The following is a 25,822-nucleotide window of genomic DNA, read 5'->3' as shown; positions in this document are numbered from 1 at the left end:
TCTTGTGTTTAATTGTTTCTTTGATTAAGTAATGTAATTCTATTGTATCCTGTAAAAGGGTGTGACGAGACCAATCTTGCAACATTGCATTGGAGGAGCATGGTTGCCGGCCTGCTGCCTTTAGACTATGGCCCCATGTTGAAACGCCCAAATTATCTCCTGGATAGAAGACTCTGTGGAACTGGTTTTGGGCAGAAAAGCCATGCTTCATTTGGTAACAAAGGACTTCAACCTAACTTTTAAACCCCTGAACCTATTCAAGTGAATTTTGGATATGTTTGTCCCCAAGATATACTGGTTAAAATGACATAAGTTATGTATGTGTGATGTATACTTCTAAAGTTATGAATAATGTGGGAAAACTGTGTTTCTCTGCCTATGATAATTACATCAACGATTGTGTAAGGTAACTGCATCAACCATTGTGTAAGGTAATTGTATCAACCATTGTGTAAGGTAACTGCATCAACCATTGTGTACGGTAATTGCATCACCCATTGTGTAAGGTAATTGCATCAGGCAGAGGGGAGGATTTTGTGTGGGAGTGTCTGGGAGTATTGTATGTGTTTATTGGTTGTTTTACAAAACCCTGTGGGTGGTACTAATGTGTAAAAATGTGTATTTAAGAACAATAAACACACAGCTCTTGCTGATATCTGTTTGACCCTCACCATGGAGCTTTGACTCATGCTTGGGGGGAGGGAGAGGGGAAATTTACTGTATGCTGTGCCTCTGAAAGGGAAGATCTACTAAACGGCGGTTTAACCCTTTTATGCTTGGGGGTGCCGTAACAATTGGTGGCAGTGGTGGGATCGTTCCCACAGCCAGAAGGACAGCTACAGGAGACACCATTCCATGGATTTACAAATTGGGGGCAACGCATGTCCCAGTACAGTGACCCTAAAAGCAACAGAATGGAACCAGCAGTGTTATATGAGGAGGAGGACCTGGATGGCCGGGATGCATTAAGGAAAGGCATCTGGTACCAGGCCCTGGATAATGTACAATACCAGCAGGGTAAGAGTCTCCCCAGTGAAGAGCAGCGGTTGCAGAAGCAAGTGGCCCTGCGGATGCCCTTCCTGGGAGAGCAGCCCCTAGAGGAATGGGTGAAGGAACTAGAGCACCGGGTATGGCAGGAGCTATGGCTGGAGGATGCCTACCAGGCGCTCGGGTGGTATATGGCACAGTATATACCCTGGACAGCCGAAAATGACAAGCCAGAGGGAGAGGAGTTTGATGGTCCTGGCTTGTTATGGGAGTCCTTTGCAGAGCCTGACTTCTGGAGCCCTGCGCAGACCAGACTTCAGGACATTTTCTATGAAAGGGAGGCTAGGCATGACTGGGATGACCCCCAAGGTAGCTACCCTGGAGTGGGAACTGGAGCAGGACTACCAAGATCTCTTCAACTCCATTGGGAAGGCTCAGCAGGACAGCAAAGTGACAGACCCAGATCCAGACCCATTCAGCTGGGAAGATATTGTGGCGATTTACTGGGAAGAACCCCAGGTTTCCGGTGGAGATGGGACCGAGGTCTCTCCACCAGTCCTGCAGGGAATTTGGAGCCCAGACCCCATTCCCCAGCAGCAGGCTGAGTTACAGGGGGCAGAGACAGTCGGTCCTGTCCCTCAGCAGCAGAGTGAATTGCAGGGAATTGGGAGCCCAGACTCCATTCCCCAGCGGCAGGCTGAGTTACAGGGGGCAGAGACAGTTGGTCCTGTCCCCCAGCAGCAGAGTGAATTGCAGGGAATTGGGAGCCCAGACTCCATTCCCCAGCGGCAGGGTGAGTTACAGGGGGCAGAGACAGTTGGTCCTGTCCCCCAGCAGCAGAGTGAATTGCAGGGAATTGGGAGCCCAGACTCCATTCCCCAGCGGCAGGCTGAGTTACAGGGGGCAGAGACAGTTGGTCCTGTCCCCCAGCAGCAGAGTGAATTGCAGGGAATTGGGAGCCCAGACTCCATTCCCCAGCGGCAGGCTGAGTTACAGGGGGCAGAGACAGTTGGTCCTGTCCCCAGCAGCAGAGTGAATTGCAGGGAATTGGGAGCCCAGACTCCATTCCCCAGCGGCAGGCTGAGTTACAGGGGGCAGAGACAGTTGGTCCTGTCCCCAGCAGCAGAGTGAATTGCAGGGAATTGGGAGCCCAGACTCCATTCCCCAGTGGCAGGCTGAGTTACAGGGGGCAGAGACAGTTGGTCCTGTCCCCCAGCAGCAGAGGAAAATGCAGGGAATTGGGAGCCCAGACTCCATTCCCCAGCGGCAGGCTGAGTTACAGGGGGCAGAGACAGTCGGTCCTGTCCCCCAGCAGCAGAGTGAATTGCAGGGAATTGGGAGCCCAGACTCCATTCCCCAGTGGCAGGCTGAGTTACAGGGGGCAGAGACAGTTGGTCCTGTCCCCCACCAGCAGAGTGAATTGCAGGGAATTGGGAGCCCAGACTCCATTCCCCAGTGTCAGGCTGAGTTACAGGGGTTCTGTCCCCCAGCAGCAGAGCAATGTACAGGGAATTGGGAGCCCAGGCTCCATTCCCCAGTGGCAGCTTGACATACCCAGGGGAGACAGTAAGCCCCACAACCATGCAGATGGGACCGTGGTTTCTGCACTCACTGCACAGGGGGTAGGGAAGTTCGGTCCTGTCCCCCAGCAACAGGGCTGTTTAGCCAAAGGGGAGACAGTCGGTCTCCCCCCTCCCACAACCAGGCTCCAACCAGGCTACTTCTGTGGTAGCGCTGGCACCAGGGCAGAGTACCGCTGGTCTCTGCCCACTCAGCAACCCACCAAGGCAGCCTACCAGTCCCCCACACAGCCGTGGTGAGGCACCTAGACATGGACAAGTTTCTCCTCTACCCAGGTGTAGTAACCATTTATTGTGGGTGGGCTGTACTGCTGATTGTGTTTTGTGGGTGGGCTGCTGGACTAACCAGGGCACTGACCGGCAGGAGGTCAGATACCCTGTTAGTCTGTTTGGAAAAGGGGAGAGATGTGACAAGACCAATCTCGCCACATTGCATTGGAGGAGCCTGATTGCTGGCCTGCTGCCTTTAGACTATGGCCCCATGTTGAAACGCCCAAATTATCTCCTGGATAGAAGACTCTGTGGAACTGGTTTTGGGCAGAAAAACCATGCTTCATTTGATAACAAAGGACTTCAACCTAACCTTTAAAACCCTGAACCTATTCAAGTGAATTTTGGATATGTTTGTCCCCAAGTTATACTGGTTAAAATTATATGTTTTATGTATGTGTGATGTATACTGTTACGGTTGCCTCCAGGCTGGCTGGAAGTTGGACCGTAGAAAAGGATGCTCCTAGCGCTCACCAACGGATCTTCAGCACCTTAGACACTATAGACTACTGCGTAGCCACCATATGTAATGCAGACTCTACGAACCACCGCTGCTGGGCTGGTATCTCGCCGTCTGCTCTGCGCCCTGGACCTACGACCAGGCTCCAGTAGGTGAACCTCTTCCTTCTTTAGAGCGAAGCAGGATCAGGAACAAGAGCTCTTACAGGAGCTCAGTAGCTAAGGGAGTATATAGAGCATAGCATTCCCTGTAGTGATTACAGCTGTCCCCTACAAACATGAGTCAAAGCTGCAAGTTAGAGGGTCAGAAAAGGTCTGATGTGCTGGAACACACAGCCTGCTTTTTATTGAGGTTACATGCAAAAAAAAGACACTCTCAGGGGGAGGCATAAAATCCCCAATCACACATTTGATACATTTAGATAGAGACAACGCCCTTTGACAGGCCACAACAGCAGATAACATTACACACAAGAAAACAATGCAGTCCACCTTATCACTACTAGCAGTCTGATTAGACAATGGGAATGTTTATCCCTAAACTTAATTAGAGCTGATCCCAGCAAACTTGTATTTAGAATAGTTTCTTGAAGCTGAACAAAATTTAACTCTTTAGTTCTGACCGAAGGATCTGTCACATAGCACTTAATGGCACAAAATGAAAACGAATGCTTTTGTAACAGTGCTCCCTTTCTGTGGAACACTCTGCCTGTGTGGTACTTGGTTCAGTAAGCCCTATTTACTGAACCAAGTGGGAGAACGCCAGGGACAAGTTATTTTACAGGTCTGGGGACATAGTCTTAAAGGGGCATTGTTCACCAAAGTCACAATATGTCCCCAGACGGTTCTTAAAGGGCCATACACACCCAATAAAAGTTAATAGGTTTTCAGGGGCACAATCTTCCAGGGGCCATAGTCATGAGGAAGGAGGCTGGCAAATAGGCTTCTCCACGATCCATGGAAGCAGGGCAATTTTTCATTTAAAGGGCCAGTTACAAATAGCAGTTTGTAACATATCTCCCCTTTTGGAGGGAGACTAATCAGGCACCTGTCCTTCTGTCGGTCAGTGCCTAAGTTAGTCTCGCAACCCACCCACAAATAAACATTAACAGCAAAGTAGCCCCCCCACAATAAGTAGTACTGGCCTGTAGGTTCTAGGTTGTAGGATGAAAGTGTAGCATCCTCGGCCTTCCTGGCGCAGCTGGGCAAATAGCTGGTGGTACTTGGGGGGCAGAGGCCAGCGGCACTCTGCCCTGGTGCCAGCGCTTCTGCTGGGGTGAGGGGTTTGCAGGCCAGTCCTGTAACAAGGGGGTCTGTAGGGCAGAGGCCAGCAGCGCTCTGTCCTGATGCCAGCTCTTCTGCTGGGGGAATTGGGGCATAGTCCTGCCCGGTGGCAAAGGGAACGTGGGGGTCAGTGGGGGTTAACATCTCCACTGTTAACCCTGGGCCCAAGTTAGGAGTTAGCTGGGGAGGGGGAGATTGGCTTACCTCTTCCTCCTGATACTCCAGCGGCCGTTGGGAAGGGAGGTCGATGCTCTCCGCTCCCTGTGGAACATGCTGCGGCTGGGCAGAGAGACCGGTTGTCTCCTCTCCCTGGAAGGCATACTCCGGCTGGGGAGGGAGGTCGATGCTCTCCCCTCCCTGTAGCTGGGTCTGTCGCTGGGGATCTGGGCCGCCTGCCCAGCATCCCTGTAGGGCCGGTAGAGAGACTGCGGTCCCATCTCCATCTGCCTGCTGGGGGTCCTCCCAGGACCAGTCTATGAGGCCTGCTGCCTCTGGTATCTCTGGTTGGGGAAGGAGACCGGTTGTCTCTTCCCTCTGCACTGTATACTGCCGTTGGGGAGGGAGGTCGCTGCTCTCCTCTCCCTGTGGAACATGCTGCGGCTGAGGAGAGAGACCAGGTGTCCATACCCTCAAACTCCACAGTTGGCGCTCAAAGGCTCGTGCCGCTTCGTTCTCCGTATTCAATTCCCGGATGATGCGACTGACTACCTCCTGCACAGGGTCTGGACCATATCGGACTAGCCGCCTCTTTACCTCTGGAACGAAATCAGCGCCCTCATAGCGACGGATCCGGTTGAGGTGCTCTTCACAGGGTTCTGACCAGTATCTTGCCAGCTCCATGCTGCTGTAGGTAGGGACGCTGCGCAGTGGCTAGCGTTGCCCTCAATAACTCTCCTACGATACCAGTGCTGTTGGGGTGCTGCTCCTTGCGCTAGGACGCCATCCCACCGCTGCCGCCAAATCTTACGGTTGCCTCCAGGCTGGCTGGAAGTTGGACCTTAGAAAAGGATGCTCCTAGCGCTCACCAACGGATCTTCAGCACCGTAGACACTATAGACTACTGCGTAGCCACCATACGTAATGCAGACTCTACGAACCACCGCTGCTGGGCTGGTATCTCGCCGTCTGCTCTGCGCTCTGGACCTACGACCAGGCTCCAGTAGGTGAACCTCTTCCTTCTTTAGAGCGAAGCAGGATCAGGAACAAGAGCTCTTACAGGAGCTCAGTAGCTAAGGGAGTATATAGAGCATAGCAATCCCTGTAGTGATTACAGCTGTCCCCTACAAACATGAGTCAAAGCTGCAAGTTAGAGGGTCAGAAAAGGTCTGATGTGCTGGAACACACAGCCTGCTTTTTATTGAGGTTACATGCAAAAAAAAAGACACTCTCAGGGGGAGGCATAAAATCCCCAATCACACATTTGATACATTTAGATAGAGACAACGCCCTTTGACAGGCCACAACAGCAGATAACATTACACACAAGAAAACAATGCAGTCCACCTTATCACTACTAGCAGTCTGATTAGACAATGGGAATGTTTATCCCTAAACTTAATTAGAGCTGATCCCAGCGAACTTGTATTTAGAATAGTTTCTTGAAGCTGAACAAAATTTAACTCTTTAGTTCTGACCGAAGGGTCTGTCACATAGCACTTAATGGCACAAAATGAAAACGAATGCTTTTGTAACAGTGCTCCCTTTCTGTGGAACACTCTGCCTGTGTGGTACTTGGTTCAGTAAGCCCTATTTACTGAACCAAGTGGGAGAAAGCCAGGGACAAGTTATTTTACAGGTCTGGGGACATAGTCTTAAAGGGGCATTGTTCACCAAAGTCACAATATGTCCCCAGACGGTTCTTAAAGGGCCATACACACCCAATAAAAGTTAATATGTTTTCAGGGGCACAATCTTCCAGGGGCCATAGTCATGAGGAAGGAGGCTGGCAAATAGGCTTCTCCACGATCCATGGAAGCAGGGCAATTTTTCATTTAAAGGGCCGGTTACAAATAGCAGTTTGTAACATATACTTTTAAAGTTATGAATAATGTGGGAAAACTGTATTTCTCTGCCTATGATAATTACATCAACCATTGTGTAAGGTAACTGCATCAACCATTGTATAAGGTAACTGCATCAACCATTGTGTAAGGTAATTGCATCACCCATTGTGTAAGGTAATTGCATCACCCATTGTGTAAGGTAATTGCATCACAGGCAGAGGGGATGATTTTGTGTGGGAGTGTCTGACAGTATTGTATGTGTTTATTGGTTGTTTTACAAAACCCTGTGGGTGGTAATAATGTGTAAAAATGTGTATTTAAGAACAATAAACACACAGCTCTTGCTGATATCTGTTTGACCCTCACCATGGAGCTTTGACTCATGCTTGGGGGGAGGGAGAGGGGAAATTTACTGTATGCTGTGCCTCTGAAAGGGAAGATCTACTAAACGGCAGTTTAACCCTTTTATGTGTGAGGGTGCCGTAACAAAGGGCGTCTTCCCTCTATCTAATGTACTATACTCTTCCAACCCCCCATCTGGTCTCCTAGGAAGTGTCAACCAGGTGGGAGACCTGCATAAATACTGAGCATATAGCCCTCAATAAAACACATTCTGTTTTACCCTCAAGATGGAGCTTGGTCTCGTGTTTGTGGGGAATTAACTGGGTTTGTGTGTTGCTGATCCCGTATTCAGGGCATCTTTCATCAGGTATTAACCCTTGATGTCCGGGTTATACCATAACAGTACACAATCGGCCGGTAAGTAATATATACACCCTGTTACATGGTTTATTCTTAAGCTCACTCATCTCTCTGTTCTTTACAAAATCAGCCGGTAAGTAATGTATACACCCTCTTACATGGTTTATCCTTAAGCTCATTCCTCTCTCAGTTCTTTACACAATCAGCCGGTAAGTAATGTATACACCCTCTTACATGGTTTATCCTTAAGCTCACTCATCTCTCTGTTATTTACACAATCAGCCAGTAAGTAATGTGTACACCCTCTTACATGGTTTATCCTTAAGCTCACTCATCTCTCTGTTATTTACACAATCAGCCAGTAAGTAATGTGTACACCCTCTTACATGGTTTATCCTTAAGCTCACTCATCTCTCTGTTCTTTACCTAATCAGCCGGTAAGTAATGTATACACTCTCTTATATGGTTTATCCTTAAGCTCACTCATCTCTCTGTTCTGTACACAATCAGCCAGTAAGTAATGTATACACCCTGTTACATGGTTTATCCTTAAGCTCACTCATGTCTCTGTTCTTTACACAATCAGTCAGTAAGTAATGTATACACCCTCTCACATTGTTTATCCTTAAACTCACTAATCGCTCTGTTCTTTACACAATCAGCCAGTAAGTAATGTATATACCTTCTTACATGGTTTATCCTTACGCTCACTCATCTCTCTGTTCTTTAAACAATCAGTCAGTAAGTAATGTATACACCCTGTTACATGGTTTTATCCTTAAGCTCACTCAACTCTCTGTTCTTTACACAATCAGCTGATAAGTAATGTATACACCCTCTTACATGGTTTATCCTTAAGCTCACTCATCTCTCTGTTCTTTACACAATCAGTCAGTAAGTAATGTATACACCCTCTTACATGGTTTATCCTTAAGCTAACTCATCTCTCTGTTCTTTACACAATCAGTCAGTAAGTAATGTATACACCCTCTTATATGGTTTATCCTTAAGCTCACTCATCTCTCTGTTCTTTACACAATCAGCCGGTGAGTAATGTATACACCCTCTTAGATGGTTTATCCTTAAGCTCACTCATCTCTCTGTTCTTTACACAATCAGTCAGTAAGTAATATATACACCCTCTTACATGGTTTATCCTTAAGCTAACTCATCTCTCTGTTCTTTACACAATCAGTCAGTAAGTAATGTATACACCCTCTTATATGGTTTATCCTTAAGCTCACTCATCTCTCTGTTATATACACAATCAGTAAGTAATGTTTAACCCTCGTACATGGTTTATCCCTAAGCTCACTCATCTCTCTGTTCTTTACACAATCAGCCGGTAAGTAATGTATACACCCTCTTACATAGTTTATCCTTAAGCTCACTCATCTCTCTGTTATTTACACAATCAGCCAGTAAGTAATGTGTACACCCTCTTACATGGTTTATCCTTAAGCTCACTCATCTCTCTGTTCTTTACACAATCAGCCGGTGAGTAATGTATACACCCTCTTAGATGGTTTATTCTTAAGCTCATTCATCTCTCTGTTCTTTACACAATCAGCCTGTAAGTAATGTATACACCCTCTTACATGGTTTATCCTTAAACTCACTCATTTCTCTGTTCTTTACACAATCAGCCAGTAAGTAATGTATACACCCTCTTATATGGTTTATCCTTAAGCTCACTCATCTCTCTGTTCTTTACACAATCACTCAGTAAGTAATGTATACACCCTCTTACATGGTTTATCCTTAAGCTCACTCATCTCTCAGTTCTTTACACAATCAGTCAGTAAGTAATGTGTACACCCTCTTACATGGTTTATCCTTAAGCTCACTCATCTCTCTGTTCTTTACACAATCAGTCAGTAAGTAATATATACACCCTCTTAGATGGTTTATCCTTAAGCTCACTCATCTCTCTGTTCTTTACACAATCAGTCAGTAAGTAATATATACACCCTCTTACATGGCTTATCCTTAAGCTTACTCATCTCTCTGTTATTTACACAATCAGTAAGTAATGCATACACCCTCGTACATGGTTTATCCCTAAGCTCACTCATCTCTCTGTTCTTTACACAATCAGCCGGTAAGTAATGTATACACCCTCTTACATAGTTTATCCTTAAGCTCACTCATCTCTCTGTTCTGTACACAATCAGTCAGTAAGTAATATATACACCCTCTTACATGGTTTATCCTTAAGCTAACTCATCTCTCTGTTCTTTACACAATCAGTCAGTAAGTAATGTATACACCCTCTTACATGGTTTATCCTTAAGCTAACTCATCTCTCTGTTCTTTACACAATCAGTCAGTAAGTAATGTATACACCCTCTTACATGGTTTATCCTTAAGCTCACTCATCTCTCTGTTATTTACAAAATCAGTAAGTAATGTATACACCCTCGTACATGGTTTATCCCTAAGCTCACTCATCTCTCTGTTCTTTACACAATCAGCCGGTAAGTAATGTATACACCCTCTTACATAGTTTATCCTTAAGCTCACTCATCTCTCTGTTATTTACACAATCAGCCAGTAAGTAATATATACACCCTCTTACATAGTTTATCCTTAAGTTCACTCATCTCTCTGTTCTTTACACAATCAGCCGGTGAGTAATGTATACACCCTCTTACATGGTTTATCCTAAAGCTCACTCATCTCTCTGTTCTTTACACAATCAGTCAGTAAGTAATGTATACACCCTCTTACATGGTTTATCCTTAAGCTCACTCATCTCTCTGTTCTTTACACAATCAGCCGGTAAGTAATGTATACACCCTCTTACATGGTTTATTCTTAAGCTCACTCATCTCTCTGTTCTTTACACAATCAGCCTGTAAGTAAGTATACACCCTCTTACATGGTTTATCCTTAAACTCACTCATCTCTCTGTTCTTTACACAATCAGCCAGTAAGTAATGTATACACCCTCTTACATGGTTTAGCCTAAAGCTCACTCATCTCTCTGTTCTTTACACAATCAGCCAGTAAGTAATGTATACACCCTCTTACATGGTTTAGCCTAAAGCTCACTCATCTCTCTGTTCTTTACACAATCAGCCAGTAAGTAATGTGTACACCCTCTTACATGGTTTATCTTTAAGCTCACTCATCTCTCTGTTCTTTACACAATCAGTCAGTAAGTAATGTATACACCCTCTTACATGGTTTAGCCTAAAGCTCACTCATCTCTCTGTTCTTTACACAATCAGCCAGTAAGTAATGTGTACACCCTCTTACATGGTTTATCTTTAAGCTCACTCATCTCTCTGTTCTTTACACAATTAGTCAGTAAGTAATGTATACAACCTCTTAGATGGTTTATCCTTAAACTCACTCATCTCTCTGTTCTTTACACAATCAGCCAGTAAGTAATGTATACACCCTCTTACATGGTTTAGCCTAAAGCTCACTCATCTCTCTGTTCTTTACACAATCAGCCAGTAAGTAATGTATACACCCTCTTACATGGGTTATCCTTAAGCTCACTCATCTCTCTGTTATTTACACAATCAGCCAGTAAGTAATGTATACACCCTCTTACATGGTTTATCCTTAAGCTCACTCATCTCTCTGTTCTTTACACAATCAGTCAGTAAGTAATGTATACACCCTCTTACATGGTTTAGCCTAAAGCTCACTCATCTCTCTGTTCTTTACACAATCAGCCAGTAAGTAATGTGTACAACCTCTTAGATGGTTTATCCTTAAACTCACTCATCTCTCTGTTCTTTACACAATCAGTCAGTAAGTAATGTATACACCCTCTTACATGGTTTATCCCTAAGCTCATTCCTCTCTCAGTTCTTTACACAATCGATCAGTAAGTAATGTATACACCCTCTTACATGGTTTATCCTAAAGCTCACTCATCTCTCTGTTCTTTACACAATCAGCCAGTAAGTAATGTATACACCCTCTTACATGGTTTAGCCTAAAGCTCACTCATCTCTCTGTTCTTTACACAATCAGCCAGTAAGTAATGTGTACACCCTCTTACATGGTTTATCTTTAAGCTCACTCATCTCTCTGTTCTTTACACAATTAGTCAGTAAGTAATGTATACACCCTCTTACATGGTTTATCCTTAAGCTCACTCAACTCTCTGTTCTTTACACAATCAGCTGATAAGTAATGTATACACCCTCTTACATGGTTTATCCTTAAGATCACAATCTCTCTGTTTCTTACACAATTAGTCAGTAAGTAATGTATACACCCTCTTACATGGTTTATCCTTAAGCTCACTCATCTCTCTGTTCTGTACACAATCAGTCAGTAAGTAATGTATACACCCTCTTACATGGTTTATCCTTAAGCTCACTCATCTCTCTGTTATTTACACAATCAGCCAGTAAGTAATGTATACACCCTCTTAGATGGTTTATTCTTAATCTCACTCATCTCTCTGTTCTTTACACAATCAGCCTGTAAGTAAGTATACACCCTCTTACATGGTTTTATCCTTAAGCTCACTCATCTCTCTGTTCTTTACACAATCAGCCGGTGAGTAATGTATACACCCTCTTACATAGTTTATCCTTAAGCTCACTCATCTCTCTGTTCTGTACACAATCAGTCAGTAAGTAATATATACACCCTCTTACATGGTTTATCCTTAAGCTAACTCATCTCTCTGTTCTGTACACAATCAGTCAGTAAGTAATATATACACCCTCTTACATGGTTTATCCTTAAGCTAACTCATCTCTCTGTTCTTTAGACAATCAGTCAGTAAGTAATGTATACACCCTCTTACATGGTTTATCTTTAAGCTCACTCATCTCTCTGTTCTTTACACAATCAGTCAGTAAGTAATATATACACCCTCTTACATGGTTTATCCTTAAGCTAACTCATCTCTCTGTTCTTTAGACAATCAGTCAGTAAGTAATGTATACACCCTCTTATATGGTTTATCCTTAAGCTCACTCATCTCTCTGTTATTTACACAATCAGTAAGTAATGTATACACCCTCTTACATGGTTTATCCTTAAGCTCACTCATCTCTCTGTTCTTTACACAATTAGTCAGTAAGTAATGTATACAACCTCTTAGATGGTTTATCCTTAAACTCACTCATCTCTCTGTTCTTTACACAATCAGCCAGTAAGTAATGTATACACCCTCTTACATGGTTTATCCTAAAGCTCACTCATCTCTCTGTTCTTTACACAATCAGCCGGTAAGTAATGTATACACCCTCTTACATGGTTTATCCTTAAGCTCACAATCTCTCTGTTCTGTACACAATCAGCCGGTAAGTAATGTATACACCCTCTTACATGGTTTATCCTTAAGCTCACTCATCTCTCTGTTCTTTACACAATGAGCCGGTAAGTAATGTATACACCCTATGACATGCTTTATCCTTAAGCTCACTCATCTCTCTGCTCTTTACACAATCAGCTGGTAAGTAATGTATACACCCTCTTATATGGTTTATCCTTAAGCTCACTCATCTCTCTGTTCTTTACACAATCAGTCAGTAAGTAATGTATACACCCTCTTACATGGTTTATCCTTTAGCTCACTCATCTCTCTGTTATTTACACAATCAGAAAGTAATGTATACACCCTCTAACATGGTTTATCTTTAAGCTCACTCATCTCTCTGTTCTTTACACAATTAGTCAGTAAGTAATGTATACAACCTCTTAGATGGTTTATCCTTAAGCTCACTCAACTCTCTGTTCTTTACACAATCAGCTGATAAGTAATGTATACACCCTCTTAGATGGTTTATTCTTAAGATCATTCATCTCTCTGTTCTTTACTCAAACAGCCGGTGAGTAATGTATACACCCTCTTACATAGTTTATCCTTAAGCTCACTCATCTCTCTGTTCTGTACACAATCAGTCAGTAAGTAATATATACACCCTCTTACATGGTTTATCCTTAAGCTAACTCATCTCTCTGTTCTGTACACAATCAGTCAGTAAGTAATATATACACCCTCTTACATGGTTTATCCTTTAGCTCACTCATCTCTCTGTTCTTTACACAATCAGTCAGTAAGTAATGTATACACCCTCTTACATGGTTTATACTTAAGCTCACTCATCTCTCTGTTCTTTACACAATCAGTCAGTAAGTAATGTATACACCCTCTTACATGGTTTAGCCTAAAGCTCACTCATCTCTCTGTTCTTTAGACAATCAGTCAGTAAGTAATATATACACCCTCTTACATGGTTTATCCTTAAGCTAACTCATCTCTCTGTTCTTTAGACAATCAGTCATTAAGTAATGTATACACCCTCTTATATGGTTTATCCTTAAGCTCACTCATCTCTCTGTTATTTACACAATCAGTAAGTAATGTATACACCCTCGTACATGGTTTATCCTTAAGCTCACTCATCTCTCTGTTATTTACACAATCAGCCAGTAAGTAATATATACACCCTCTTACATGGTTTATCCTTAAGCTCACTCATCTCTCTGTTCTTTACACAATCAGACGGTGAGTAATGTGTACACCCTCTTACATGGTTTATCCTTAAGCTCACTCATCTCTCTGTTCTTTACACAATCAGCCGGTGAGTAATGTATACACCCTCTTAGATGGTTTATTCTTAAGCTCATTCATCTCTCTGTTCTTTACTCAAACAGCCGGTGAGTAATGTATACACCCTCTTAGATGGTTTATTCTTAATCTCACTCATCTCTCTGTTCTTTACACAATCAGCCAGTAAGTAATGTGTACACCCTCTTACATGGTTTATCTTTAAGCTCACTCATCTCTCTGTTCTTTACACAATTAGTCAGTAAGTAATGTATACAACCTCTTAGATGGTTTATCCTTAAGCTCACTCATCTCTCTGTTCTTTACACAATCAGCCAGTAAGTAATGTATACACCCTCTTACATGGTTTATCTTTAAGCTCATTCTTCTCTCTGTTCTTTACACAATCAGCCGGTAAGTAATGTATACACCCTCTTAGATGGTTTATTCTTAAGCTCATTCATCTCTCTGTTCCTTACTCAAACAGCCGGTGAGTAATGTATACACCCTCTTACATGGTTTATCCTTAAGCTCATTCCTCTCTCTGTTCTTTACACAATCAGCCTGTAAGTAAGTATACACCCTCTTACATGGTTTATCCTTAAACTCACTCATCTCTCTGTTCTTTACACAATCAGCCGGTAAGTAATGTATACACCCTCTTACATGGTTTATCCTTAAGCTCACTCATCTCTCGGTTCTTTACACAATCAGTCAGTAAGTAATGTATACACCCTCTTACATGGTTTATCCTTAAGCTCACTTATCTCTCTGTTCTTTACACAATCAGTCAGTAAGTAATGTATACACCCTCTCACATGGTTTATCCTTAAACTCACTCATCTCTCTGTTCTTTACACAATCAGCTGGTAAGTAATGTATACACCCTCTTATATGGTTTATCCTTAAGCTCACCCATCTCTCTGTTCTTTACACAATCAGCCGGTAAGTAATGTATACACCCTCTTATATGGGTTATCCTTAAGCTCACTCATCTCTCTGTTATTTACACAATCAGCCAGTAAGTAATGTATACACCCACTTACATGGTTTATCCTTAAGCTCACTCATCTCTCTGTTCTTTACACAATCAGTCAGTAAGTAATGTATACACCCTCTTACATGGTTTATCCTTAAGCTCACTCATCTCTCTGTTCTGTACACAATCAGTCAGTAAGTAATGTATGCAAACTCTTACATGGTTTATCCTTAAGCTCACTTATCTCTCTGTTCTTTACACAATCAGTCAGTAAGTAATGTATACACCCTCTTACATGGTTTATCCTTAAGCTCACTCATCTCTCTGTTCTTTACACAATCAGTCAGTAAGTAATGTATACACCCTCTTACATGGTTTATCCTTAAGCTCACTTATCTCTCTGTTCTGTACACAATCAGACGGTAAGTAATGTATACACCCTCTTACATGGTTTATCCTTAAGCTCACTCATCTCTCTGTTCTTTACACAATCAGCCGGTAAGTAATGTATACACCCTCTTACATGGTTTATCCTTAAGCTCACTCATCTCTCTGTTCTGTACACAATCAGACGGTAAGTAATGTATACACCCTCTTACATGGTTTATCCTTAAGCTCACTTATCTCTCTGTTCTTTACACAATCAGTCAGTAAGTAATGTATACACCCTCTCACATGGTTTATCCTTAAACTCACTCATCTCTCTGTTCTTTACACAATCAGCTGGTAAGTAATGTATACACCCTCTTATATGGTTTATCCTTAAGCTCACCCATCTCTCTGTTCTTTACACAATCAGCCGGTAAGTAATGTATACACCCTCTTATATGGGTTATCCTTAAGCTCACTCATCTCTCTGTTATTTACACAATCAGCCAGTAAATAATGTATACAACCTCTTACATGGTTTATCGTTAAGCTCACTCATCTCTCTGTTATTTACACAATCAGCCAGTAAGTAATGTATACACCATCTTACATGGTTTATCCTTAAGCTCACTCATCTCTCTGTTCTGTACACAATCAGCCAGTAAGTAATGTATACACCCTCTTAGATGGTTTATCCTTAAGCTCACTCATCTCTCTGTTCTTTACACAGTCAGTAAGTAATGTATACACCCTCTCACATTGTTTATCCTTAAACTCACTCATCTCTCTGTTCTTTACCTAATCAGCAGGTAAGTAATGTATACACCCTCTTATATGGTTTATCCTTAAGCTCACTCATCTCTCTGTTCTTTACACAATCAGCCGGTAAGTAATGTATACACCCTCTTATATGGGTTATCCTTAAGCTCACTCATCTCTCTGTTCTGTACACAATCAGCCGGTAAGTAATGTATACACCCTGTTACATGGTTTATCCTTAAGCTCACTCATCTCTCTGTTCTGTACACAATCAGCCAGTAAGTAATGTATACACCCTCTTACATGGTTTATCCTTAAGCTCACTCATATCTCTGTTATTTACACAATCAGTAAGTAAAGTATATACCCACTCGTACATGGTTTATCCCTAAGCTCACTCATCTCTCTGTTCTTTACACAATCAGCCGGTAAGTAATGTATACACCCTCTTACATAGTTTATCCTTAAGCTCACTCATGTCTCTGTTCTGTACACAATCAGCCAGTAAGTAATGTATACACCCTCTTACATGGTTTATCCTTAAGCTCACTCATATCTGTGTTATTTACACAATCAGTAAGTAATGTATACACCCTCGTACATGGTTTATCCCTAAGCTCACTCATCTCTCTGTTCTTTACACAATCAGCCAGTAAGTAATGTATACATCCTCTTACATGGTTTATCCTTAAAGGGACAGTATACACTCATTTTCATATAACGGCATGTAATAGACACTACTACAGATACTGATATAAAAAATCCAGTATAAAACTGTTTAAAAACTTACTTAGAAGCTCTCAGTTTAGCTCGGTTGAAAAGGTAGTTGGAAAGCCCACTGCAAGTGGGAAATAAGACACTCCCCCTTCTTTTGCATATGAAAAGACCCTTTACACAAACTGGAGCAAGCTGGAGAAGGTAGCTGACGGTATTCTCATAAAACTGTGGGGCTTGGCTAGGAGTCTGAAAATCAGAGCAATATTATTTAAAATATAAGCAAAACTATATATTTAAAAAACAACAACTTTATGGGCTATATAAAAAGATCATCTACAAAACATTTATGCAAAGAAAAAATTATTGTATAATGTCCCTTTAAGCTCACTTACCTCTCAAGTCTGTACACAATCAGCCAGTAAGTTAATTTATGCATCCTCTCATGTGATTTATCTTTAAGCTCACTCACCTCTTTGTTCTTTACTCAAACAGCCGGTAATAATGTATACAACCTCTTACCTGATTTACCCTTTAACTGACTTCTCTCTCTGTTCTTGTTAACCCTCACCCTGATTGTAATATGCTAACCCTAAAAACCTTAACCTGTAGAATAGCTTATAGCACGTGTTCCCTGAGCACTGTATAACAATGAGCAGGGGGAGAAGGTGTGAATAGAGTAGCTTATAGCCTGTGGCCCCTGAGAACTCAATGAGTAGAGGGAGGGAGTGTGTGTAGATTAGTTTATAGCACGTGGCCCCAGAGCACTGTATAATAATGAGGGAGGGGGAGCATACCCTAGAACAGCTGATAACACGTGGTCCATAAACACTGGACAGGGGGAGTGCACACATCTCAGTTGTTTTGTACCTTTACGGTGGCTAAATAATATCTGTGCAAGCGCACAGCTGAGACGGAACAGTGCCCTAATAGCCTAATTAACCCATTTTAATTATTATTTAAAATGAATAATTAATTTAATATTAAGTTTGTATTTGAAGTTGATACATTAAATACAAAATAAATTAATAAATAAGTTATCCAGTAGAGGGAGCCATTAGCCAAGAAAGTTTTTATTTGTTTATGGGAAATGTAGTTCCTAACATCTGTGACACTGGGATATGTAGGCAAATGTCTCATGTAATTGTAGGTTATATTGGGATATGTAGTACTTAACACAAGTGTTTATGGAATATGTATGCTACAGCTGGATGTCACCACAAGCTCTATTGGGATGTGTAGTACTTAATGGAAGTGCTCATGGGATGTGTAGACTACAACCTGATCTCACCACAAGCTCTACTGGGATATGTAGTTCATAATGTGGTTGATTCTGGGATATGTAGGCTAGGAGATGCTTGCTTTTATGCATATTGTTTTTTTTCTTTTAACCCTAACCTATTTATTTGACTTTCCAAAGCTTTTAAACATCTCATACTACCTATGTTAAATTAATTAATGTTTAATATTTATCTAAAATATTGTTAAAAAAAAAAATCTTGCAGTATATTAAAAATAGTATTTCAATTAGCAAAACCGATAAAGTAATGCAGTAGTTATATTTATCCACTAGATGGAGCTATTTAAAGTCTAAGCAAAACCGTTATATAATTATTTGATTACAAAATATATTACTAATACAGTCAACCACTAGACGGCGACACTGACCTTCTAATGTAGTTCCTAACATGTGTGATGCTGGGATATATGTAAGCTATGTGACGTATAATGCTAGGTTCTGTTGGGATATGTAGTTCTACTTGCAGGTGCCCCAGGGATATGTAGGCTTCAGCAGGATTTCACCGTAGAGACTATTGGCGTATATAGTTCCTATCTATGTAGGTTTCGGTGAGATTTTATCGCAGAGACCTATGTAGTTCCTTTTCCTAGTGCTGCTGGGATATGTAGGCTTTGAAGATTTTGCAGCAGAGACGCTTGGGGTATGTAGTTCCTATCGCTAATACTTCTGGGATATGTAGGCTTCGGCTGGATTTCACCGCAGATGCTATTGGGCTATGTAGTTCCTATTCCTAGTGCTGCTGGGATATGTAGGCTTTAAAGATTTTGCAGCAGAGACGCTTGGGGTATGTAGTTCCTATCGCTAATACTTCTGGGATATGTAGGCTTCGGCTGGATTTCACCGCAGATGCTATTGGTAGTTCCTATTCCTAGTGCTGCTGGGATATGTAGGCTTTGAAGATTTTGCAGCAGAGACGCTTGGGGTATGTAGTTCCTATCGCTAATACTTCTGGGATATGTAGGCTTCGGCTGGATTTCACCGCAGATGCTATTGGGCTATGTAGTTCCTATTCCTAAGTGCGGCTGGGATATGTAGGCGTCAGGTGATTCACAGCGCTGGTATTTTTGGGATGTGTATTTTGGTACATTTGGGATACCTACGCATCTGCATGAGCTCTATATAAATCACGGCCCGTGTTAGCCGCAGTAATGTTTGTTTATGTAGTTCCTATTCCTAGTGCTGCTGGGATATGTAGGCTTTGAAGATTTTGCAGCAGAGACGCTTGGGGTATGTAGTTCCTATCGCTAATACTTCTGGGATATGTAGGCTTCGGCTGGATTTCACCGCAGATGCTATTGGGCTATGTAGTTCCTATTCCTAGTGCTGCTGGGATATGTAGGCGTCAGGTGACTCACAGCGCTGGTATTTTTGGGATGTGTATTTTGGTACATTTGGGATACCTACGCATCAGCATGAGCTCTATATAGATCACGGCCCGTGTTAGCCGCAGTAATGTTTGTTTATGTAGTTCCTATTCCTAGTGCTGCTGGGATATGTAGGCTTTGAAGATTTTGCAGCAGAGACGCTTGGGGTATGTAGTTCCTATCGCTAATACCTCTGGGATATGTAGGCTTCGGCTGGATTTCACCGCATATGCTATTGGGCTATGTAGTTCCTATTCCTAGTGCTGCTGGGATATGTAGGCTTTGAAGATTTTGCAGCAGAGACGCTTGGGGTATGTAGTTCCTATCGCTAATACTTCTGGGATATGTAGGCTTCGGCTGGATTTCACCGCAGATGCTATTGGGCTATGTAGTTCCTATTCCTAAGTGCGGCTGGGATATGTAGGCGTCAGGTGATTCACAGCGCTGGTATTTTTGGGATGTGTATTTTGGTACATTTGGGATACCTACGCATCAGCATGAGCTCTATATAGATCACGGCTCGTGTTAGCCGCAGTAATGTTTGTTTATGTAGTTCCGTGCGCGGGTGGTGTTCAGCTGTACAACTGTGCAGAGCATATTCTAATATCGACCACACGATGGCGCCATTGTATATAGAAACGCTATTTGTACTGCTTTCATGTAGATACGTTCGTGTACATAAGCAATTGCGCCACCGTGTGGTGAAATTCTATATTACGTGTAACTAACCAGTTTTGATTATTATTGCTTTTATATAAGCCTTGTTTGAACAAAATGGAAATCATTTTAAGCTATCCTACATTGTTATTCCTGTTCTATACTTTTGTAATTAGACCCAGAAAGAAATTGTTTTCATATTAATACACAGTTGCCCTTTGATATATATTAGCCGCAGTAATGTTTGTTTATGTAGTTCCGTGCGCAGGTGGTGTTCAGCTGTACAACTGTGCAGAGCATATTCTAATATTGACCACACAATGGCGCTATTGTATATAGAAACGCTATTTGTGCTGCTTACTTTCATCTAGATACGTTTGTGTACATAAGCAATTGCGCCACCGTGTGGTAGAGTTACATATTCAAGAAGAACTGAAGCTTTTCCATATTTCACATTTATGAAATAAAAATGATATTTTTTAAATATTTATTATTACTATCCGTAGTAACTTTATTTATGAGCACTCTGTTTTACATGTGTTTGCTTTTTGTTTTGTTAGCATGACACCAGAGGGGCTCCGTAATAATTTGTATTTGCATAAGACAGTTTCATATGTAGTTAGTTAAACTCATTGTGATAAAACACATGATATAAAGAAGGACTAGCACAGTATATAACTAGGGTAGCACTGTGTTCTATTGGGCAGATATGTATTTCAAGGAGCTGTCTACTAACATCTACAGAAAATAAATGGAAACAAATAAATGATAATAATAAATAATATTAATAACTATTCTTAAAAGCAGTACCAGAAATAAGTAAACTACGCATGTACAAAGCACATTTTTTTAGGAGATGGTCATATTTGTAAAAAAAAAAAAAAGCTTTAATAATATGAAATCCTGTAAGGAAGAGAGCAGATAAAAACAAGTAAGTAGAACTACGAACAGAAATGATTTTTGTATTAATTGCACTATAGGGACACAAATGGTCTGTTTTACTGGCACAGAATGTAGAATCACATCTCCTACTGGCCTTATTGATTAAATCCATGCTCTACATGTTATAGACTGAAAAGGAGTCAAAGAAAAGTAATTGGTTTATATGTTAATACTTAAAAAGTCTTTAAATCATGGCTTTGTATTTCACCAGCAGAAAAAAGGAAAGTGGAATACCTAATTAGGGATGTAACAGCTTAAGGGGTAATTTTTTGGAAGGAAGGAAAGCAGGTATAGGGTTACAAGAGGGGAGTGTTCCCTGCAGAGCAGGGAGGGGGGAACTTGAGAGGGTGGAGATTCAGAGCTAATAATTAGAGCTGCAGAACTGAAAGTAAACCACTAACCTGTTTTTTGTCTTGCAGGTTACACCATGGAGAGGTCCAAGCGGTCTGCGAAGGTCCCGCGAAGATTGGTGGAAGAAGAGGATGTCCCTGCAAAGAAGAAGAAGAGTGTGGTTACTGATAGTGGTGAAATGTCACTGCCTTTGTCTGTAATCCCTGTTGTTTCTGAACTTGCTGGTTCTGTGCCTGTGTCTGTTGTCTCTTCTTTTCCTACTCCCTTTAGCCCTGTATATTCTATCTCTCTACCGGTTTCTTCCTCTGCTGTTTTTACAGCTCCTACCCTTTTCCCTAACGTTTCCGTGTCTTCTGCTTCCCCTCTTGCTTCCTCTCATGCTCCGGTTTCTTTTCCTTCCTCCGTTATTTTCTCTGTCCCTAGTGTAGCCACGCTTTCCCTAGCTAGCACTTCTCTTGCTGGGGGGTTGGTGGGGCAGCCGGTTCCTCACCGGAACCCGGCTGTAGCTCACCAATCTGTTGCCGATGCCTTAATGTACTCCCCGGAGATGCGTTTTTCCCCGGGGAGCAGGAGCGCATCGCCATCCCCCCCTTTGTCTCCGGGCAGAGGGGGATGGTGGGTAGGCCTCAGGCGCCATGTTTTCCAGAGCCTCGTGGGGATTCTTCAGCAGTGGATCCTCAGTTGCGCGCGCCCGCTCTAGCTCCGCCCACCGCACGTCCGTTCGCCATCTTGGGACCCCCTGCGCAGTCAAGTTTGATTGCGGCGATGGAGGGAGCTGGAGCGGTCGCGGGTGGTTCTGTGCCCTTGGGACATCAGGTCCCTGCGGGCGGCTTGTTGCAGGTAGGTGGAGCCGCAGGGGGGAATGGGAGGGCCGGGGGGCCAGTCACTCGCAGGGCAAAGGGAAACAAGAAGGGGATGAATGAGAATAATAATAAAGGCAGAAATAAGCCTTATAGGAAATCTGATAGGATTCAGGCGGCAAATAAAGGGCCATTAGGGCCAGTTTGTACACCGGTACATGTGAAATCTGTTAGAAAAGTGGGGCATTTGGATTTAATGGCAAGTTTAAGGAAAAGGCTCATATCAAGGCATCTGTCAGGGGGGCAGTCTGCAGGATCTGGGGGGTTAGGAGGTGCGACTGGGGGGCTCCCTGGGCAGCTTGTTTCTCCCTGTGTTGCTCCCACTTTTCATTTTGTACCACAGGTTGCTGTTGCTGTTCGTGAAGCGCAGGAGATTGGAGTTGCTGGTGGCAGTGCGGCGCAAGGCGGACAGAGAGCTGGGGTAGTCTCATCAGCAGGAGAGAAGGTGGTTGAAGGTTCCTCTGGTTCCACGCAGGCCGGGACGGTTGCGACATCAGGAAATGGTGAGCCTGCTATTGCACAACACTCAGGGGGGGACGATTCATCTAGCTCAGGGGACTCAGACAGTTCCACGGGGCTAAGAGATGAGGGGCATCGCAAGTTGTTTAGAAAAATAAGGAAGTTGGTTGACAAAAAAACTAAAACTGTGGGGGTGCGCGGCGCAGCAACTGGCGATAAGGAGATAGCTGATACTGGGGCGGTTGCAGCCCCTGGGGGAGGTAAGAAAGGGAAGAAAGGCGGCGTAGCGAGTACAGCTGACACTTATCCTTGCATAGTTCGTTCGCTGCATTCGCATTTAAAGCCTAGGATTGCGAAAAAAATCAGGGAAGGGCGCTACGTTAAAATCTTTGAGCTGTCTAGGGCTGCGTATCAGGTTAGGGAGATGGCGGAAGATGGTACGGGGAATAAGAAGATACATAGGCCAGAAACATACCAGGAATGGATGAGGTGTTTTAGGGTATTGGCTTCTTGTTACATAGAAGCCAATCCAGATCAGGCTGTTAACATCCTTAAGTATATGGAGGTCATTGACGACATCCATGAAAGGGGAAAAGGTACCGCGTGGCGACAGTACGATGCGCAATTTAGAAGAATGTTGGAGGCAAACTCAGTTTTAACTTTTGGGATGAAGGAGATGGACCTATGGTCCAATCTGGATCTCTTAGATAATACGGGGTCTGGGCCGGTGAAATCATTTAGCCCTGGTCAGCAAAACCGTCCCTTTCGAAAGAGAGGGGGCAGGGAATGCTGGCGTTTCCAGGAGAAACTATGCGACAGGGGTACTCAATGTCTTTTTAGGCATGTGTGTATTTATTGCAGTGGTACCCATCCAGGCAATGATTGCAGTAGGAAGAGAGACAGTTATACGGGAAAACAACAATTTGGTCAGGGTTCCGCTGGGAAGAATGCTTGGGCAGAGGAACCTCGGGGTATGCCTTCGGGCACTTAGGTGGTTGCGAAAAAAGTAGCAGCAGGAGTTTTACAGGCGAGCTTGAGTTATAGTTGGGAAGTTCTGTTGGGCAGTTGTTGTTGGTGCCCAAGTGGGAATCAGTAACGTTTGGACTTGGTCTGGTTTGTCGAGTTCAATATTGTTGGTAGGGAAGTTGTAGTTGATGAGGTTGATATGCCAGTGGCTATCAATTCTTTGAGTTGCCATTTGGCAAAGTTGCAGGGTTGAGGATCAGTACAAGGTATTGGTGAGGTGTTCGCCGGGTGCTTATCGGGCGCTACGTTAATTCTCTGCCAGGGGGGAATGTTTTTTGCTAGTCGGTTTTTTGGCTTGGGGTCGTTGTTAGGCGCGTTTGCGGTTTTTGTTGGGGTGATAGCTAAGGGGTTCGGATTGAGATAGATATTGCTTAAGGGCGTTTTTTAAGGGGGGCTAAGTTTGGGTACGGGCAGCAAACGTGGAGGTTTAGGGTAACGGGTGTCCCACATATTTCTGACAGGTGGCGTGTTCTGGGGTGCTGCGTTAAGGCTTCTGAAGGGCTCGCTGGCTCCTAGGACGTGGCTTGGCGTGAGTGGGGTAAATTTTTACAGTCTGTTGGTACCACATGGAGGACACCTTCGGTACAGTTCTTTATTATGTGGTTGGGCTCCTTAGATCGGGCAGGTTTATCTCCTGGCGCTAAAGGTGGAAAAGCAGCGGCTGTAGCATTTTTCTCTAAATTGTATGGGGTGGAGGATGTTTCTAGAGAATTTTTGGCTAGGGCTGCGTTGAAAGGGGTACGCAGGTTAGGGGTTAAGAGAAGAGATGAGAGGGAGCCTACCACTAGGGCGAGGCTAGCGCAGCTGATACAACAGCTTGAGGTGGTATGTGACTCTAGTTTTGAGGTACTATTGTTTTCATTAGCATTTTCGCTTGCGTACTTTGCTGCTCTCAGCTTTAGTGAATTAGTGGCGCGATCCAAAACTAATACGGGTTTGGGTTTATTGGATGTACATGTTAGGTTAGTGGACCAGGCGGTCCTAGTCTTTGTGGCTAGATCAAAAACGGATCAGGTAGGAAAGGGTAGATGGCTCAATTTGCTATCGCAGGTGGAGCCATCAATATGCCCAGTTTTGCTTTGTAAGAAATTTAGGCAAATTAGGCCGAGAGTAGGGGGGCTGTTTTTGGTACATGAGGACGGGTCTTTTTTATCCCAGTTTCAGTTTAGAGCAGTATTATGGAAGGTAGTTTGTAGTTTGGGGTGGGATCCAGCGGTGGTAGCTCCTCATTCTTTTCGCATTGGGTCTGCCACTGATGCAGCCATGGGGGGTTGTTCTGAGAGGGAGATCAAGGTCCTGGGCCGTTGGTCTTCCGGGCAGTATAAGAAATACATTAGGCCCCTGAAGCAGTAGTAGGTTAAAGTGCAGTAGGTTTGTGGTTCTATGGTTAGTGATGTGTTTTTTGGTGTTTCTTTGAGGAAGCCAGGACCTTATTGTTGGTTGATGTTTTTTCAGGTCAGGACACGGGATGCCGAAGGATTTGGATAGTTGGACATTCTTATGTTCATTGGGCGGCCATACGGGCAGCATCCCGGGCGGGAGGTCAGCAGTTGGGACTGCCGACTAACAAAGTGTCGATTAGGTGGCTGGGCAGGAGGGGCATGCTGTGGTCCCAATTGCCCGAGCAGATTGGCGAAGCCAGAAGGAGATGGGGGAGACCTCATGTGATTCTACTTCATTTAGGTGGAAATGATGTAGGAACTATGCCGATGGGAGATCTTGCTGATATTATGGTTTCTGATGTTAGATGGCTGAGAACACAGTTTAATGGTGTGACCATTATATGGTCAAACATTATATCCAGGAACATATGGAGGCATATGGCTACTAGGAAGGCCGGTTTTCGTGTAAAGAGAAAACTAAATAGGGATGTTTGCAAAGAGGTTTTGGCTTCAGGTGGGAAGGTAGTGTTACATGACAATATTCGTATTGATTATGCAGGTTTGTTTAGGAAGGATCAGGTGCATTTATCTGATGCAGGTAATGATTTGTTCCTGGAAAATATTCGGCAGGTCCTGGCTTCCAGTTATAAAAACAGAGATAGATGTGGCGCTAAAGGCAGCACGGTATATACTAAAGATACGGCAAGAAAAATACCTAATATTGATAATAACTGTTATACATAAATATGATAAAAATGATGATAAAAAACAAACAGCGGACTCAAAAGTTATTAATAAAATCTCAGAATCTTTATATTTGAAATTAATACTTTATGTTTGAAA

The 25,822-nt window shown here is 43.1% G+C and overlaps 1 protein-coding gene across 1 annotated transcript in view; it reads left to right on the top strand.

The window, feature by feature from the left end:
• LOC128643200 (uncharacterized) overlaps positions 1-25,822 on the top strand; it is a 47,712-nt gene that overhangs the window by 2,915 nt on the left and 18,975 nt on the right. Inside the window, exon 2 of the mRNA XM_053696183.1 lies at positions 21,321-22,615. Within this exon, the coding sequence (XP_053552158.1) occupies positions 21,865-22,615 (751 nt within the window). The 5' untranslated portion in view covers positions 21,321-21,864. The remainder of the gene's footprint in view (positions 1-21,320; positions 22,616-25,822) is intronic.

The sequence above is a fragment of the Bombina bombina genome, chromosome 12 (assembly GCF_027579735.1).
Source record: "Bombina bombina isolate aBomBom1 chromosome 12, aBomBom1.pri, whole genome shotgun sequence".
Classification (NCBI taxonomy): Eukaryota; Metazoa; Chordata; class Amphibia; order Anura; family Bombinatoridae; genus Bombina; species Bombina bombina.
This window is presented reverse-complemented; position numbering and strand designations above follow the sequence as displayed.